Source organism: Lepisma saccharinum, chromosome 24 (assembly GCF_977018435.1).
Source record: "Lepisma saccharinum chromosome 24, izLepSacc3.1, whole genome shotgun sequence".
NCBI classification, from domain to species: Eukaryota; Metazoa; Arthropoda; class Insecta; order Zygentoma; family Lepismatidae; genus Lepisma; species Lepisma saccharinum.
The window spans coordinates 45,279,928-45,299,192 of NC_139252.1; the positions used below are offsets into that span (position 1 = coordinate 45,279,928).

The 19,265-nt window shown below is 35.6% G+C and overlaps 1 protein-coding gene across 1 annotated transcript; it reads right to left on the reverse strand.

Annotated features, from left to right (window-relative positions):
- Positions 1 to 929: 929 nt before the first annotated feature.
- RhoGDI (rho GDP-dissociation inhibitor) lies at positions 930 to 19,196 on the reverse strand. The gene is made up of 5 exons (XM_083110215.1): positions 19,061 to 19,196; positions 12,510 to 12,693; positions 10,732 to 10,841; positions 9,922 to 10,036; positions 930 to 4,176 (listed from the first exon to the last, which is right to left on the reverse strand). Exons 2-5 carry the CDS (start codon positions 12,691 to 12,693, stop codon positions 3,980 to 3,982), a joined length of 606 nt encoding a protein of 201 aa, XP_082966341.1. The 5' UTR covers positions 19,061 to 19,196; the 3' UTR covers positions 930 to 3,979.
- Positions 19,197 to 19,265: the final 69 nt, after the last annotated feature.

The following is a 19,265-nucleotide window of genomic DNA, read 5'->3' on the forward strand; positions in this document are numbered from 1 at the left end:
CAAGTTCATACAATTTTCATTTGAACATGTTATGTGAAGGTGGATTCAAGACATGCATCTGTGGTTAAAAATTGGAGGATTGGAGAGCTATATATAGCGGAAATAATGGAACTACACATTTTGTGAAATTAAGGGAGTTCATATATTGCAGTTTTTTAAAAAAACTAGATGTTATGGGTAAAAATGGATTTCAATTTTGGAATCAGTATGCTGACATAATTCGGAGACAACAGTCATCTGCGAGACATCAAAACCCATTTTGACCAGTGTTATCAATATCATGAGTGAAATGTACAAATATTACCATTGCCACGCCCGTACATTTTGTTTTGAAAAGGGCGAGAAAGGGGTTATGCCTTCTTTTTGAACTTTTTTTTATTAGAAATGCCAGAGAAGGTTTAAGCATAAAAAGGTTCTTCCCACTACAGAATTAAAGCTATTTCTTAAATCAAACCTGGGTGTAGAGAACAGAATGACTTGCTTTGAACTCTTCATTTTACACAAACATATACCCAAATATCTCCTGTGTGTTCAATAGTGAGAAAAATTTGAACTTAACCTTTTCCCCTAAGTCGGATTCCATACAACATAGATCATTTGTTGGAGTGAGTCAAATATTTAGGAGACTAAGCACACACTATTAGTACTCAGTGGAACTAAAATCACTTTAGATACCATATTGCTTTACGAATATGCATTGTTTTAGTTATTTTTCCATTGTTGCAAAAAATGTGGACTGTGCTGTTTGTAGTAACAAAAATGTGTCTGGCCAATGAAGAGAAGCACTAATTTTCTAAAACTTGTTCAAAACATCCTGGACTGATCCTGCTAAATGTTTTGAAAGGTAGATAATCATGTTAAAATATAAAATACATATTATGAAGATAAGCATATTTTTATTTATCCAAACTCTATACTCGCTAATAATTTTAAGTTAAGCATTGCAAACCATAATAATGTGAGTTAAAATACATTAACATGACAAAAAAGTAAACAAAATGAAAAAAATACTAATTTAGCACTATCAAAAGTTTATTTGCTTAAATGAAATACACTAGCAGTATTCAAACATTGGAAGAATATTTAGAATCAATGAAGTAACTCATTTACTTTCACAAAAATCGATATACCCTGATTTAATTTCATTTCTCAAAAAAAAAAAATACCTTCAACTCATTAACCCGTCAATGTGATTGCCACAGGTATTAAATCACTTTTGTTTGAAATGAGCTACAGACATACATTGCTGAGCAAAATATTGCTACTGGTTCACACAGAATACACTACTACGAGAATTTACTTCAAATGTTGAGTGCTGACAACATATATATAAAAGGCAAAAATTGCAAAGGGCTAAGGGTTTTAGAAATGCACGCACACTTGATTCTGTCATAGTACTAATTCACAGAATTAATACACACGCTAAAAATAAATGTATGCAAATCTGAGTCATGGTTCTTCAGTAATTTATTATTACTGGTATCATTTTTTGCAATAAGCTTGTATATTCCTTTGAAGAAATTTTTATTCTAACACACTGATTTATAAACTAAGGGAATCAGGAAAAAGATCTAGTCATCAGCCACCAAATACAGTCAAGTCCTAACATATGAATAACGATCTATTTCAAGAATGGATACAGGATTTTCCTCTTTTTATCATACAATAAAACTTAGTTCATTTTCCTGTTGCAATGTGAATTTTTCTACTTCGGTTCACTGCTGAACTGCAATATAACCTTTCCTACTTCCAACTTATTTAAATGCACACACACACACTACTGATCTTTATGAAATAAGGTTAAACAATGAATCTGAAATCTTACAAGCAGATCAATATTCTATGAAAGAATGTTGAATACCATATGATGGTCAAATCAATTTGCATGTTGTAATTCAGTGGCATCAAAACACCAGTATGTGAAGAAAAATTGATAGTTAATTCATTGTTTTCCTTCAACAATTATCATCATCTCAACAAATGGGTGAAATGAAATCAATTTAGATGAAGAAAAATATTGTGGTATGATTAACAAAATATAAAAATATACAAAACTACAGGACTGATGGTACGAATGGAAGTAACAAAATAGCATGATCAACCCGGTAAATGGTTTTCAAACCTAGGGAGTGAAATTAAAAGAATATCATCCCTTTCAAATAGACATAGTGAAGTAGAAGTGGTATATTTTCACAAAATAATTTGTGTAGATTGCTTTATTATATGGAAGCAAAATCCAGATCTTTATAAAGAGACGATTACCTTGGAAGCTATAGAAATGTTGATATGGAGAATTATCAGAATGTTATGAACGAAAAGGAAATCAAACAAAAGTGTTAGAAAAATAAAAATTCATTGAATAATTGGAAATAATTTTATTAGAAAATAATAAAAGTAAAACTTACTGAAAATCAAATGGAAAGGGTAGGAAGTAGCAGTATTTGGATGACACTAAATAAGTATTTCTTTATATATGGTAACTTACAAGAACATTGGAAGACAAAATTATGGTTGCAACAAGGAGCCCTCCAGATATGGATAAGAAAATGAGGTCAAATCACAGTTTAGTGTTAATTAATAACAATTCCTGACTAAGTGTAAAAGTAAATTTGCAAATCTTTAAAAAGGAGACATAAAAATGAATAAGCTTCAGTGCGCAACAAAGAAAATATCAAAATACCCTTATTTCTTTAAGGAGTGAAAAAAAATGCATTGCTTCTAAACCTACAAGAAGCTACACAAAGCTAAGAATGGCACAAGTGACATCATGACTACGCATAATTAAGAAAATGCTCTTTTACACATTTTACCAATTTTCCCCCCTCACATCCCTTGAGATACTGTTTACTCTAAGAGAAGTTGCAGGGTACATGTTATCCACTTAGATCACATTCAATCTCATGCTAACCAAAGTCATAGGACAGGTGACCGACCATGTTAAGCACCCCACAGAGATCAAAAGGTCATTTGGCACTCAGCATCATTCCTAGGTGCAAACAGCATTGTCTAGAATCCTGATTTTGGAATGATGACTGTATTGCTTTGTCTATTTTCTTGACTTCTCATCAATCCAAAGGAATGTCTCCTTGTGCAAGAATACATATTTTTGGTAAACGTAATGACTGTACTTGGCGTGCAACAATTGATGACTCAGAGTGCACCATGTACCAACTGCCTGTTCCCCATTACCCTACCATGTTCGCACCATAGATCTGGCAAACGAACAGACATCGATAGTAGGAGCTCGTACTTTTTCAGAGAGAAAAAAAGCTCAACCTCCATGTACCTAATTCTAAATACCTATCAAAAATAGTCTAAGTCAAACAGAAAAACAGTGACAAGTTACTACCAAGAATATTCTTTCATATATATATAAAAATGTGCATTCGGCAAAAAGTAGTGTTCTAACAATGAACAGAAATATGACTCCTGAGTTTCTGTGGTGTACAGATTAAAAAGTAGATTTCATTCTTAATGTTTTAAAGTTTTAAAAAACTATTTGTAGCACCACTTTGTTCAGTTATTTATCAATATTACTTTACTGGGCATCTGCTATTCAAATAGCCTCCTTACCGGATCACAGCCCACTGCATAGTAACAGGCAGTGTTGCCATTTTCATTTTACCTGCATACACAGGAAAGAAGTACACAATAATTGCACATTTTTAGTCACAAATATTTGGCAATACTGAAATTTAAAAATTAAATACATTTTCAAACTTAACAAGTATTTACTAATTATTACACAAAGCTCTTTGATAACAAGATTCTTATTGGAAAAAAAAAATATGCCTAGAAATTATATTCATACACAAACACTAGATATTACACAGGAGAATACTTTTAAGTGTGATTTAGGGAGGATCGGTTCTTAGATCAGTGAAGAGGTATATTTAACCAAATGGCTTTTCTGCAGATTGTTGTGCGAAGTTTAAGACTGAAGAAATCTGTCACGCCTTGTTGCAATGCAAATATCTCTTCACTGCCAGTCCTTCTTTATCTCGAAGCTCCATTCCCACTTGAGGTGCTCATTCTTGTCATCATCCGTGAAGAGGGAACTGACGCTGTAGTTTCCCCGTGCCATCATCCCGGAGGGAGCATCCTCCTGAGGGGTTGTGTACGACTGGATTTCCAATTTTGGAGGATAACTCCCCACCATGTGCGTCATTTTATCCACTAGAATACACAAAGAAAGGAACACGTACGTAAACTTCCCACTTCAAACAGGATTTTTCATGTTTGCTGCCATCATCGTAAGAGCACCATCTCCTATGATGATGTGACTACAAACTTTCACAAAAAAGTTTGTAGAAAAGCAAATTCGTTTGTATTTAGACATAACAACTGAGACGTCACATACAGATGCAAGAACCTTTTATAATACAGTAAAGTTAGAATAAGAGGTTGATTGTTAACTAAACAAACTCATAAAAGCTGATTGATAACAAGGTAAAGTCACAAAGGTTGATTGATAACAAGGCAAAGACACAAAAGCTGAGTGATAATAAGGTAAAAGTCACAAAGATTGGTTGATATTAAGGTGTAAAGTCACAAAAGCCGTTTGATAACAAGGTAAAATCACAAAAGGTGATTGATAACAAGGTAGTCACAAAGGCTGATTGATAAAGTAAAGACACAAAAGGTGATTGATAACAAGGTAGTCACAAAGGCTGATTGATAAAGTAAAGACACAAAAGGTGATTGATAACAAGGTAGTCACAAAGGCTGATTGATAAAGTAAAGACACAAAAGCTGATCGATAACAAGGTAAAGTCACAAAGATTGGTTGATCCTAAGGTAGTCATAAAAGCTGATTGATAACACAGTAATGTTACAAAAGCTGACTGATAACAAGGTAAAGTCACAAAGGCTGATTGCTAACAAGGTAAAGAGACAAAGTTTGACCGAAAGATAAATTGATAACATAATAAAGTGAGAAAGCTTATTGATAGCAGGATTGAGCCACAAAATATTAATTGATAAATTACAAAGATTAGTTATACAAAGGTATTTTGTAACATGATAAACATGGAAAGGATTTTACAAAGCATTGGTTAGATCAGAGCAGGCCACATAAAGTGAAATTAATTAATTAATAATTAATATAAAATTATTAGAATGTTGATAAAGGGAAAAAGTATGGAAGCTATACTATAAAGTTAAATGCTTATTAACTAAAAAAATATAGATAGGATGCAAAAATTAATATCTTACAAAACTATAGAAATTGATTACTAATTCACAAAAGTGGCAAATTTTGCTTTGAAATATACCAAAGTTCATGCACATTTCATAGAACATTAAAAAAACGATTGGAAAACTTTCAGGGAAAATTACACACAGGTCAATAACTAAGGTACAATTACAAAGGTTGTTTAAGAAAATATGCAAATGCTTGTAAGCTGTACAATGACTATGGTAAAATATAATTGTTGCTCAACAGAGGGAGTGGCATTATGATGGTCTTCAGAAAAAATTACTTGAGAAATAAGGTGAAAGTTGCAAATATAACTATATTAGATAATATTTCAAAGATAATGCAGCAAATAAGGTAAGATTACACAGTATTTTTTTCAAATTAAAATGGTAAACTATGAATGCAAGATAATGTTACGAATATAATTACATAAGGTGTTTCAAAGGTCCTTTGATAAATAAGGCAAATTTACAAAGGCTGTTAAATACACAGCAAAATTAGGAGGACTACTTATCCATTAAATAAAGATGATAAAGACTGATCATGCCACTGAGCTGTACATACAATATTAAGAATGCATAGTACTACAATAATGGAACAATAAACCTGAGATACAACTGAATATGTCTTTATTATAATACATAATTGGAAACAGAGCCATCTTTTCTCTGATTGTAAATGCTATTGCTTGTGCAGAATGCAGTGTCAAGTTCTGGGGCAAAGGAAGTATTTTCACTAAAATGTAAACTACAGGAGAAATACTATGGTTCTATTTTGGTCATTTTTGCAAAAAGTTATATTGATGATGCATGACCCATAAGTAACTATATAAATACATGTAGACACTAATTTTTGTGTCTACAAGTAGTAGAAGCTTCCGTGAAATCAAACGATCTCCCCACCTGCCCCTTAGCATGTTAAAATACTATGTAGATGGTAGGTTGAATGGTACATATGTAAAATGAGGCATTTACAGACATGTAAATGACATTGCTTTTGCCCTTGCGTATTCCATAAAAATCTAATGCCATATTAAAAACTAAATGGGGATTTATTACTATATTACACTATTGCTCTCTTTAATACTTCTTTCAATGTTTACAACTGAAAGCATAAATATATTACTGTATGATATCACTTCCTACAATTAGAAAATAAATGAAGAAAATCTTAAATGATTTACAAATTCAAAAGAACATCAAAATGGAAATCACGCACTTAAGGGGCATGTAATTGTACAATAAATACGCCTTTTCAAAATAGGAAACAATACTAAGCCTTTCATGCAACTAAATTTTTAAATTTTGAGAGAAAATGTTGACATTACAGAAGTATAAAATAATGTCAGAATGCCAGAGCAAGTTCCAACAATATTTGTTTCCACTTTTACTTTTGGCAAAATGTATTTTTTAAAAAAATTACAACATTTATCTATGTATGGTTAAATGGATACTTCATATAAAGTCAATGTATCAAGAAGGAAATGCAGCAAAATGCATTCATGGATTCTTACTAATGTTTTATTGTTTGAAGAAAGCTAAATTATATTTCCAGGGTGACAGACCTACAAAAAAAGTGAATATGTTGCACACTGAGTACTTTACATGGGATGCATGAAAAAAAATATCTGCTTCATGCATGCATTTTCACGATAACCTTCTGTGACATAATGGCAACTATTTCAATGACAGATTGCCATAGATAATTTTTTCCACATCTCCGAATGTTCTTCTCAAATACGTCTCTTCAATTACAATAAACCATGCTCCATAGGTACTAACAGAACATAGGCGTATGCAGACCCTCTGATTAAGGGGGGCAAAAGCCTTGATGAAAGTTCAGTCAGAGAAAGAATAACTTCATTCCATCTCACTTTTTATTGTATTGATGGGTACTAAACAGGGGCGTATATAGTCTGTGTCACTATTAGAATTCCAGTTTCCTGGCACAAAAGTTCTCTGTTCCCCTCCTTCTTTATTTTCCTTCTCTGTGGTTCAGATTAATTTACATATAAGCATAATTTCGTATAGCAGATTCAAAACAACTACACATTATTTATTTCCAATGTGTGACCATTTTTTTTTTCTGCGACCACATAGGTGTAAAACAACTAGGCTGACCAATAAAATGTGTGGGCCTTAATAACAAGTAATTTGCTGGAGAACGAAGTGACATAGTCCAAACAAACCCGCCGTAGTTGCTTGAAACTTTCGTCAGCTTGAAAATACTTTATTTTTTAAAGATGATAATATTGTTTAATAACGGTAATAAGATTTCTCTAGACTAAATTTCTAAGTGAAAGTATTAGGAGGGACAAAGAGACATCAAAGGTTTCAAAGATATCCATTATTAACTATAGTTTCACTCACAGACAGATTATTGAGCCAATTTTGATGACAATCTCAAGATAATACACCAGCTGGTCTCTCTCATCTACTTCAAGAATAATCAATAGGAATTGATTAGTCACTAGAAGAGCCAAATCAATTGGCCAATCACAGATATATACATTTAATCAGTGTATTTTCATATATTCCATATTTACTTTGTAATAATCATCGAGCAGCCCTCAAGGCTGAAACATGCCCGCTCTAATAGACAATTTATTATTATTATTACTATATATGGCACTTTGGCAAAAACTCACCAAATCTTGTTTTTGTGCCTAAAATAGTTTGGAAGAAACCGCAACATAAAAAAAAAATATTGTCGACTTGAAAAATTATTTTTCTGTGATAAACTGATGGAACAAGGAAATTATTTGTCAGATTTCACATAAGATCAATTGTTGTCTGTCATGGCCAGACAATGGGCTGATCTCATTATGCTGCATTAAGCCATTATTTGGTAGTTCTATTAGGCCAAAATATTTAGTCCTTCTTTCTAGAGTTTCCTAGATATGGATGGATGGACAGACAAAGTTTTCTTTCTTTCTTTCTTTCACTTTTGCTGATTATCCTAAACATTGCACTTCAAAAGCCAAGCATATTTTCTTATAATAAAATATTTGCTGTCAAAGCCAATAGGTACTCAAAATAATGCATTAAAATCTGCAAATTTAAGAATACAAGAGGAAAAACAAGAACACAAATTAAATAAAATCCAGCATACAGTCCACACATACAACATTAGTAACATTTGAAAATCATACCGTTCAGGTAGCAAAAAAGAAGAAAGAAGGAAAATATTCGCTACAAATTAAATTAAAACTCGTACAAAGCCACATACATGAACAATTTATTAAAACTGAGCAGGACTTACCAATAGTGTCTAGCAATTCCAAAGGGGGAAGCAAAAAAACAAAGACATGACGAGAAATTAAGTTCTATAAAACTCTGCAAATCCTGTTATCTTAAGTTACACACACACAATCCCAGTTTACCAGTTGATGTGGTGTTCCGACATCATATCATGCTGTGTATAAGGCTCAGGTAACATCTAAATTAACATTCATTACATACAATTTCTTGCGGGAGCAATCAACAATGAGTCGTTTATCTTCCAATGTACACACAAGCAAAAATTGAATGTATGTGGCAGTGCGAAACAGTGTTAATAATGTGGTGGTGGAAATAAGGATTGGTGGGAATTAATATAAATTTCCTTACACTTAGTTCTTCCTGCTGGTGACAGAGCCACGGGAAATATGCTGTTGGCAGATACAAGTGAAATCTGGAGACAAGTGTTAACTCAGCTTAAGTTACATAAAGTTCTTAAGAAGACAAAACAGCATGAAATGGATTCCTCAATGCCAGTGGCACCCCCCCCAGATCAAGTATTTAATTACAACAGTGTGTCTATTATTATCCTATTAAATATTATTAATAATAATAATTAATAAACACGAAGTGAATCATGTTTCTCTAGAAATTGTGTTTCACACACTGACAAACAAATTTTATGAATACTTTATTTTAATATTAAGCATGCTAGAAATAAGATAAAATTCATGATTGGTTTCATGGTCATTAGTTGAACATATGGTTGTGATATAGGTTCCAGGAAGGATGAAATGCCTTCCAAATGGTTGAGACCGGGCATACAGTTCAACGTGGTATCCGAACAGCAAACCTGGGACCCCTTTATTACAAGGTAAATATGTTACTCCTATGGCATCAGGGAGGTGCTTCAAGGTTTTTGTAATTGAACTCAAATAGTCGTCATTCTTGCTACGAATATTTTTTCTATGCAATAAGTATGTAGTCTTAATGATGGCTAGCCTCATGTCAATACATTTCTTACGTGTTAGCATATTTAACCATTCTCCATCTCAACATCACAATGTTGCCGAGGCTGGATGAAAACCCAGAGAACAAATGCGAGAAAACAATGCATACCACTAAAGTTATGTATTATCTTACATCCAGTACATATACCTGCCTGAGCAAACATTAAAACATCTGTAACAGCCAGCTCGCCCACTCTCACACATCCTACATTAACTTTTATTATAGGGAGGTACAATGTATAAATTTCACCTTTGCTAAAAGCCCGGTTATTCCAAAAGAAAACAAAACCAAATTTCATCTCTATGACAGCTAGATTTTTAGTACATCATGACAAATTTGAAAAGTTACCATCCCTAGAGGCTTTACAGACATATGACACTCTGTCCATTAAAAGTTAATAGAACATCATAAAAAAACATTTTTGTGGATAAATAACAAGAAGACATGGAATTTAATTTACAACATTCAAAAATATACACAGAAATAACAACATACCTGGAACTCCAAGCCTGTAGGTCTTCTGTACATACTTGAGACCGTGAACTATCTCACGCTGAACAATGAAGTCAATTCTAATTTTGTACGAAATGCCCTCCTTTATTACAAACACCTACAAAAAGAAAGAAAAGTTATTAGTTTCCTCACACATTTCGAGCTAGATATGATGTAACCCAACAGAAGTAGGGTGAAGGGGGGGGGGGGGGGGGTGAAGAAGAGTAATAGAGAAATACACTGCACAACTTCCTGCATTCCATGAGAGGCCTCCTTAGACAGCTGTACTACGTTCAGAGAGTCACTTCCGGAAAAGTGTTTTTAACGTGTTTTAGAAAATTTGTTTTAGACTGTTTTTACGGATTCTTGCATTAGGATTCTAACATAATCGTAGGAATAAGGCACCTACACATGTTCAGCTGCCTTATATCACATTTTAACCTGTTATCCATTTTTACCACACCTCTTGATCCATGTCTTATTTGATGCAGCCAATGGTATAATTAAATTGTCATTGCTCATCTACCTGATGAAGGGAGTAGTTACATCCCGAAACGTAGTTTCACAGAAATCATATACTCACCTACGTAAGTACTTTTAGGTATTTTATAAAATATTTTTTTCCTTTTTATATTGTACTGATAAATTTCTACAATAAAATGAGCCTTATTTAGAGAACATTCATGTGTTACAAGTTATCTACATTCTCAAAGTTTCAGTTACCTAGGAATCAACACAAAATAAGAATCTAGGCTTATCGACAGACACGTGGTTTGCAACCACTGCACAAGTTAGCCAAAGAGCAAAACAAACCTGTTTCTTAAGTTGTGTCAGGTCTCCTGTAAGATCCAGCTCCATATCAGGTTGTCCAGGACAGCAAAGGGCCAGCTTTTTTACTATCACCTTCCGTGGGTCATTTGCATCTGCAGCAAAAAACAAAACATTTCACCGTTAGTAGGTTGCATGTGCTCGTCTTAGTGGCTGCAGCCATGAATTCTTACATGATAATGTCTGTTATTGTACTGAATGAAATTACTGATATATATATATATATATACACACACACACACTCCTGTATCAAAACCCATAGACTCATGTTGATTTGCCCAGCAATAAGGAATCTCAAAGCACACAAGTTAACATAACCAAAATTGGATGTTTCCCTGAAAGCGTTGAAACCAGATTTCCATGATCTAAATATAGCAAGGATGAGAAATTTAGTTACATTTCTTAAAGGTGTGGAATTTAGCAAGTACTTGAATCAGGTAAAATATAGAGGGTTTGTGCCATGAAGTCAGGTAACATTTTACTTATTTGTCCAAAACAGACATTGTTATGTTACCTAGTCAGAGGTTAATGTATTGTATATAGACTAGGGATGAGAGAATATCATATTTTGACCGATACTGATAAAGTACCAATATAAAATTTACCAATAACCCATATAAAATTCCAAATGGTTCACTGGCCTCCTTAATAAATGTACGAGGCGCATCCAGAAAGTAAGTTCCGAAAGTGCCCCAAGATGGCACAAGTGGGTAGAGCGGAACGAGCTTGCACAGGAGTGGAGGAGGAACACATCGCCATAACTGAGAATAGCCACGGTCTGCGTGTGCTGCAACACTCCCACACAGTTTTAAAGTTTTAACATTCCAAGGAGCAGTTTCTAATTGGGAAAACGGCATGGTAGTTTGACGTGCACCTGTAATGGGTTTTAGAGTTTTTTATTGTTTTTTAACCACACACCTTTTACCAATACTACATCCTGTACCTATGGAGAGTTCGACATGGTTATTATTTATACATAACCTAAACGTGAGCAGCCTGAAGAAGGGAGCAGTTGCGTCACGACACGTTGCAGGAGTTACCTCGATACTCGCAAAACGTAATCAAAGTTCACTAACCAAGAGTGTGTGCCCTGTAGATAACGAGTTTCACTTATCACACAACACTTGAGCAACCTTGTGTTCTGACATCACGGGAGTAGGATAAATGCCTACATTGTTAGGTTAAGCTAGCTTAGCCTAAATAATAGTTTTTTCATTGTATTTATGCTAATGGAACCTAACCTAACCTCGAAGGCATTCCTCGTCTGACATCATAATACAAGGTTGCAAAAATGAAGTGAAATAAGGGATTTTTCATTGTATTTATGCTAATGGAATCTAACCTCATAGGCATTCCTAATCCAACGTCAGAACACAAGGTTGAAAAACAAATTTGCAATGTATTCTAATGGAATAAAACCTAACAACATATGCAATCATCATCTGACGTTGCTGTAGTGTTGTGCGATAAGAAAGAACCCCATCAGAACACAAAGGTGTCTGCCTCTCATACGATTAGTAATTCTGATGCCAATCGCGCTGTGCGTGAAGTCATAAATCACACACATAAAATCGCTAATTACTCACTTGTAATGCATCTTCGCGAGCTAAAAACAACAAACGTTCATATGAATTATAATCTTCCTAACCCACTTAAAATTATCACGTTTTTCGTGGGGGTACAGAGGGTCACCATCATCAGGAAAATAAAGGCACGTGCATCTATTAATAGTCCCTATTCAAGCCACCACCAGCAAAACTTACCAAAAATGACCTTTCCTTCCTTAGCTTCACCCAAGAGTGTCTCCTTGTACTTCCGAAGACTCTCATCTTCCTTGTCTGCTTCCAGAATCTCCTCAATGGTCTTCTCTGGAGGAGGCTTGTAGTTCGCTTCAACGTCCTCTGTGTTTGGGCTCTCCACTGACTCACTGGCTTCTGGATCAGCCATCTGTAAGAATACATTCTAATGGCATTCACTTTCATCACAATTAAAAAAAAAAATGTAACCAAACACAGGGAGCCTGAAAATTTTTCCTCAATTGCAGAAATTTCATTACATTACATCTGCAGCAATATGGTAAGAGTTGGCCATATATTAGAATATATTGCTTAGTTAGTCATGTTGTTACAAAATATTACCCTGTAACTACAAGGTTCATGATGTTCACTTGAACGAACAAATTAAAATTGTTTAAACATGTCATGCCCCTTCAAAGTATACGAGGGAAAATCCCTACACAAAATTTTAAAATGGGCTCCAAAAAGCCCTTGCGGAAAACTAAAAATGGGCCAAGTTTTAAAGGAACCTGCACGGGGCAAACACAATATGTTAAAACGTAAAGAGATATTAAAATCGGTACCGTCGACCCTTCGTACCCCCGCGATAATGTGATGATTTTTGTGTCATTTATGAAGATTATGATCTATACAAATAATCTGTGTTACTTTTAGCTTTAGGAGATGTATTATAGTGGAGTAATGAGTCGTTTGATTGGACTATTTATGACGTAATTTTCTTCGTTGCCATCTGCATGTGATATGAAGGAACATGTTATGTTGCTTGTGTTTTGTAACTTGGAGCCGTGTTGGAAATATAGGAGATTGAAGGTTGGCAATCCTGGTGTTACCTCAGGGAGCATGAGATTTACTGCAGAAGATGTTTCGGTAGACTAGGAATGCCTACGAGGTTAGGTAGCATTAGCATAAATACAATGACAAATTACTATTTAGGCTTAGAGAACTAAACCTAGCTAGCCTAACCTAACAATGTAGGCATTTAGCCTAAAATTAAAAAGCTATCTCCCGTGACGTCAGAACACAAGGTTACTAAAGTGTTGTGCAATAAGTGAGACCCTTGTATTCTGACGTCAGACGAGGAATGCCTACGAGGTTAGGTTTGGTAGCATTAGCATAAATATAATGACAAATTATTATTTAGGCTAAGAGTACTAAACCTAGCTAGCCTAACCTAACAATGTAGGCATTTAGCCTAAAATTAAAAAGCTATCTCCCATGACATCAGAACACAAGGTTCCTAAAGTGTTGTGCAATAAGTGAGACCGTCATGTGACATGGTACTGCCCCAGATTTTCCTTGGAAGGTGGGTGTGCAATTTTAGTGTGCCAAGTGCTATCAATGAAAGTGTGTGATTCGTTTGGCAATTGACAGACACATTTCGCCTCTGCAACCACGTAGCAGAAAGTGCATTGTTTTAAGGTTAGTACCCGTTTGATTCGACGCTGGGTGGGCACTAGAGCAGTTAACAGGTAGAAAAGATCCTGGTTCTCCCCTGCAGGGGATCTACTCCGGGTCTCTCGCATGGTAGTCAGACACCCTAACGACCGAGCTCCATTATTTCTCGCTCGACAAATGCCAATGGTTCACACTTAGCTTGGTAATTCAAAACACATCTTGCGCGACAAATACTGAAGATGCGGCTCCCATGTGATGGTAGATACGCACTCGATCTCCTGTTCGAACCATGCCACTTTGGTCTGTGATGCAAATTGTTTTGATAGAAGTTGAAAAAATCATGGGAAATACTTACAAGATTTAATGTGGCTGTCGGAATTATTCCATGTGTAACAAGCTTTATAGTTTATTCTTGAATAAAATTTTGGAAAACTTGCATATTTTATGTACACAAATATGGCACATTTTGTTTATCTAAGCTAAGAAAAAACAAGAATGTTGGATTTCTCGGAATTTTCGTTGTTTCAGGACATTTTTTTTAAAAATATTCGCTAAAAATGCCAACAATTCGCATTTTTTGCCAAATTCGCGTTATTTCGATATTTCGAATCAGTGAAAAATGTGTCCAGACATCATTGCACATTCATAAACACAACTTCGCAGCAATTAACATTTTTCACAGTTTTCGAGTTTGCGAAAAATCAAGGTCCCTAGTAGATGAAAAGTGAAAATTTGCAAGGCTGGCAGAGGAAAGTCAATTCTTGAAGAAAGTGATATGCCTTTATGATTGAATGATTCGAGTAAATATTGTAGTCCGAAGACATCAAACAAAAATCAATTCCATAAGAGTGACATGCATGCAATTTCTGTCACATGTTGTAGTGAGATACTTTGTCAGGTGGCGATATTCAAGAAAAATCGTATGTATCAAAGTAGCCTATTTGTTTCCACATTCCTTCAGTTTGTCCAACAAAATGCCTTACTACGAACTATATCGCTCCCATCCCCTCCATCTGTTGACAGTTCTGTCCCCTTACTACTAACATACGGACAAGAAAAAATGACAATTCAATGCATTTTCCACGTAATATTTAGAGACTTTCTGCCCCTCCGGAAATTTCTCTCCCCCCCATCCTACTGCCATCACTCATCACTAGTTTCTGGCACCGTGGTTGTGTTCTGCATAAAAGGGGCCTAAAAGATGAGGCCGAAACTTAGCAACAAGATTTGCTGTTCCCGTGCAGAGTTCCATAACAATATCTTAAATAAAAAAAGACAAAATTCCCTGACTTTTTTGATACCTCAAATTCCCTTACTTTTCCAGGGTGGCTACAAACAAGCAGAAATTAAATTCCCTGACTTTTCCAGGTTTTCCAGGACAAAATTTACATTTTCCCCTGACAATTAGAAACTAAACTAAATCTATGTTTTTGCAAATGGAAATAATAAACTCATACAGATCCACGTATGGTTTTTTGGCTTATTATTCAACTTGTGTGGAACTTAAGAACATGTTTCATTCTCTTGAGAAATGTCCATTCTTTGAAAAGAATACTAACTAAAGTTAGCGCCTTCTTCCCAAAATAGCGGGAAAAGAGGGGCAAACTCCAGATTTTTATGTTTTTTACATTGAAATTCGGGGGACGTGCCCCAAGCCCCCTTCCTCGGTACGGTGTTCTGAATTGTACACGGTTGCATGCGCTGATGTTTTAGCTGTAAAACAAAAGTTATCCGAAGTAGATTGCTCCCATAGTGCCAGAGTTATAACAAGTTTCCTCAAGAGAGTTTGAATTTAAAATTCCCGCCGAGAAGCCCGGGCGAGAGAAATTTCTGTCTCTCTCTCTCTCTCCTTCGGTGATGTTAGCAGGTATAGTCGACGTGCTAGCTACGTTAATGACCAGCTGGCTTTGAAGTCGACTGAACGCTCCCACCAGCTCCAACAATGTGACTGAGACTCCACATGGAGTAGACGAGCACAATTACAGCTGCACCCATTGGCTGAAGATTGAGTGTCATTGGATGAAAACAACTTGCCCGCTATTTATTCCCACCCACGTTTGTGATGGCAGTTTCTTTTGTTCTTTGACGTTAACGAAGTAAACGCGTGGACTATACCAAATAGTTTTCCAGCAAACACACAGTAACTACGTAAAAAAAATAATTATGTGTAGCATGATCAGTTCGGAATTAAACAAGCGAAACTTCATCCGTAAATTTTTTACACTTTTAATACTTGAGGAATATACTAGGTTTAGTGGTGTTAGCATTCAGGGGTGCCCACAGGGGGAATAGGGGGGTTGTGGCGTAGATCAAAATTTTGTAGGGGGGATTTTTTCCTTAATATAAAAATCAATATTTGTATATTATTTCCAAAATAAATGTAAAGACGTTTACACCTTACACCATATTAAATCCATTAGATGAAGAAAATGAAGTATTTAGAGGTAGAGATGATGCCTAGAGGTGAGTTTGTGAACTCACGTTATGTCCAAGCAACTTTTTTTTTGGGGGGGCGACGATTTTTTGTGATAGAAATTTGATGTGAAACAATACAGCATTTGGCACAAGTTGAATTACGTTATTAACTATCCATTGATGTTACATAAATAGCAAATTCTAGACTGCCAAGGAAATTGTAACGGTTAATATTATTATTAAGGAAGTGATGATATCCAACTCTTACACATTGGGTCTTAAATCGACACGTGGATTCTGGTGCGGGATTGAGGATTAAACTTTGAGGGAGGGGGGGCAATATCAGACTATTGAATATCATCCTAAATCTTAGATTATCCTGGGATAATCCTGGAGGCACCTAATTATACTCTCGTCCCAGCTTTAGGAACTTCTAGCTAGGCTTCTGTAATTGAGGACTAAAAGTGGTAAACGATGTAAGTTCCAAAAGCGAAAGTGTTGGGAAATCGCATCGTTCAGCACATCAGTCCGTAAAAACCTTCACACTAGTGCCTCTTTAGATGCCCTTTGAACTACTTAGAGGGCTACCAGCCACATTTCAGTTTAACGTGGAAAAAGGTGTTTGAATTATTGTGGCACTTACAGCGCTTACCAATTTTAGTGTTCCATTTTCGATCCTAAGTTGTGTAAGACTTTGTGTTATATACCCAAATTGTGGGTTATTGAAATCTTATTCTTCAACCACAAACACTGTTTAAATGCATATTTATATAATTATGACACTTGAGATTGCTAGCTTTCAGTTATTTCGAAAATTTGAACCATTAAAATATATGGACAGTTTAACAGGCTATTGTATTCAAATAAAATGAATTATTATTACGTATTCATCCAAAATATTTTGAGGGGTTATGCATCCACAGTGTAGCTGGGGGATGGAAACCTCTGTTTAAGAAGGATGGGCAGATCAAGTATCGTGTTCAATAAAGCTTAAAGAAACGTTACCGGTAACAGTTCCGATTGTGTTATGCTCTTTTTCAAAATCTCGTAACAGAAACACTAACTATCGTAGGACTTTGGCAATCATTGTCACACGAAATTTGAACCTTTCTTAAAGTATTTAGCAGTGTTTCGATTTCGGAAAAGTATTTGTTAGTGTTGAAATACTTTAAAAATACCTTACACAACAATGTCTCCTCCCGATAAGCAAGGCATTCTCCGTTCATGGAAGCATCGTGAAGTACTACTGAGGTAATTTGAAAGTTACGGAAGCTAATTAGCACAGTTATCTCCTGAAGGAAGCACAAATTATGTGAAAAATAAGATGTTAAAAGTACCTTGCCAAAAACTCACCATTTCGCAAACTTCATGCATGACACAGACTACAACCGCTAGCTGTTCCTCTCTTCCTGGATGTTTGCAGGAGGTCCGAAGGGGTTTCGTGTTTGAGAGAAGCAGTAGTGACATCTAGTAGTAATTAGGGGTGTGCGGGATGGGAAATTTTTAAAATCCCGAAATCTATGCAGTAAGTAAGTAAATCGAAATGGAACCATGTAGTAAAAATTGCATTCGTAGCATGATGAAATCGCAATAAAACGAAAGGAACTGGGCCATGTTACCTTTCAGTAGACACGCTATCGTAATTAAATACTTCATGTGGATTACCACATGATTGGGGGGGGACACATGACGAGATTTGGTGGGGATTGTGCCATTGGCCTTGGGGGATTGGGCACCCCTGTTAGCATTTGCCAGTGTCTTTCTCTTTTTGAATGTGCATACAACCGGTTTTTACGAATTAAAAAAAGTGCGACAGGTTTTTCTTTACTTACGAAGGTGGCCGCGGTGGCTCAGTCGGTAACGCGTCTGACTACCATGCTCAAGGTCCCGGGTTCGATCCCCGGCCGGTTCAAATCCGGGAACTTTTCTAACGGTGGAAGCGGCCCCGGCGCCCACCCAGCGTCGAATAACATGGGTACCTGGGGGAAACCCTGGGGGGTAAAGGCGGTCAGGGACGTGATGCTGATCACATCACCCCCACTCACGTCCGGATCAAGAAAGTGTGGGGCGTTACCCCCACACCCCCTATACGCCTTCATGGCGTGGTGCTATGCACAGGGGAACACTTTACCTTTTTACGCGGGTCATACGTAAGATAATATATTTCGGTTGTTTGTGGTTTCCGCGCCTTGAAACAAATGTTATTTTCCATAATTAACGATAAGTGGGGGGAAGATATAGATCGTCAACCATCATTGTTTTGCAGTCCAAAAATAAACGTAATAGTTTTGTATATGTAACACATGTCATTAACGAAACTAGTGGGAAATGCAAATGGATAAAAACCAACACAAACTGACGATCGAACACGAGCGTTTGAAAGTTCAAGTTACATGTGCAAGTGTCAAGTCAGTTTGAAAACTAATTACAAAAAACACGAAATATACATGAAATAACTTCCAATTTATTCATGTAAATATTTTTAGTTAACGAATATGTAAAATATATATCTCGCTCTACTCTTAATTTACTACGATTTCTAGATATATACCATCATCAATACTTTCTGGGTGACACGCCTTAATAAAAGTCCAGTCAAACTTTACACATCAGGTAAATGGATACGCTGCTCTGAAAAATAACTTATTTTTCTTCAAATAGAATACGTTCTTGATATGTAATTAGATAACAGAATGTTTGAATTTTACCTTATTTTCTGTCTTCTATCTCCTTTAGTCCTTTAGTACTATACACCTAGATCCCCTACGGAGAATTTTTACAACTTGATAAGCGAGCACACACAGATTATACAACAACCACAGACCATATATACTCTACTACGAGCGCACAGATTAGGAAACCGAAGCACAGACTACAACACAGAACAGACACTGGCTGTAAACGTTCATTTGC

Coding starts and splice junctions, on each gene's coding strand:
- RhoGDI (XM_083110215.1), bottom strand. CDS start 12,693: ATGGCTGATCCAGAAGCCAGTGAGTCAGTGGAGAGCCCAAACACAGAG. Junction 10,842..12,509: donor GGAAGGAAAGGTCATTTTTG/GTAAGTTTTGCT, acceptor TTTTTGCTGCAG/ATGCAAATGACCCACGGAAG. Junction 10,037..10,731: donor TGACACAACTTAAGAAACAG/GTTTGTTTTGCT, acceptor TTCTTTTTGTAG/GTGTTTGTAATAAAGGAGGG.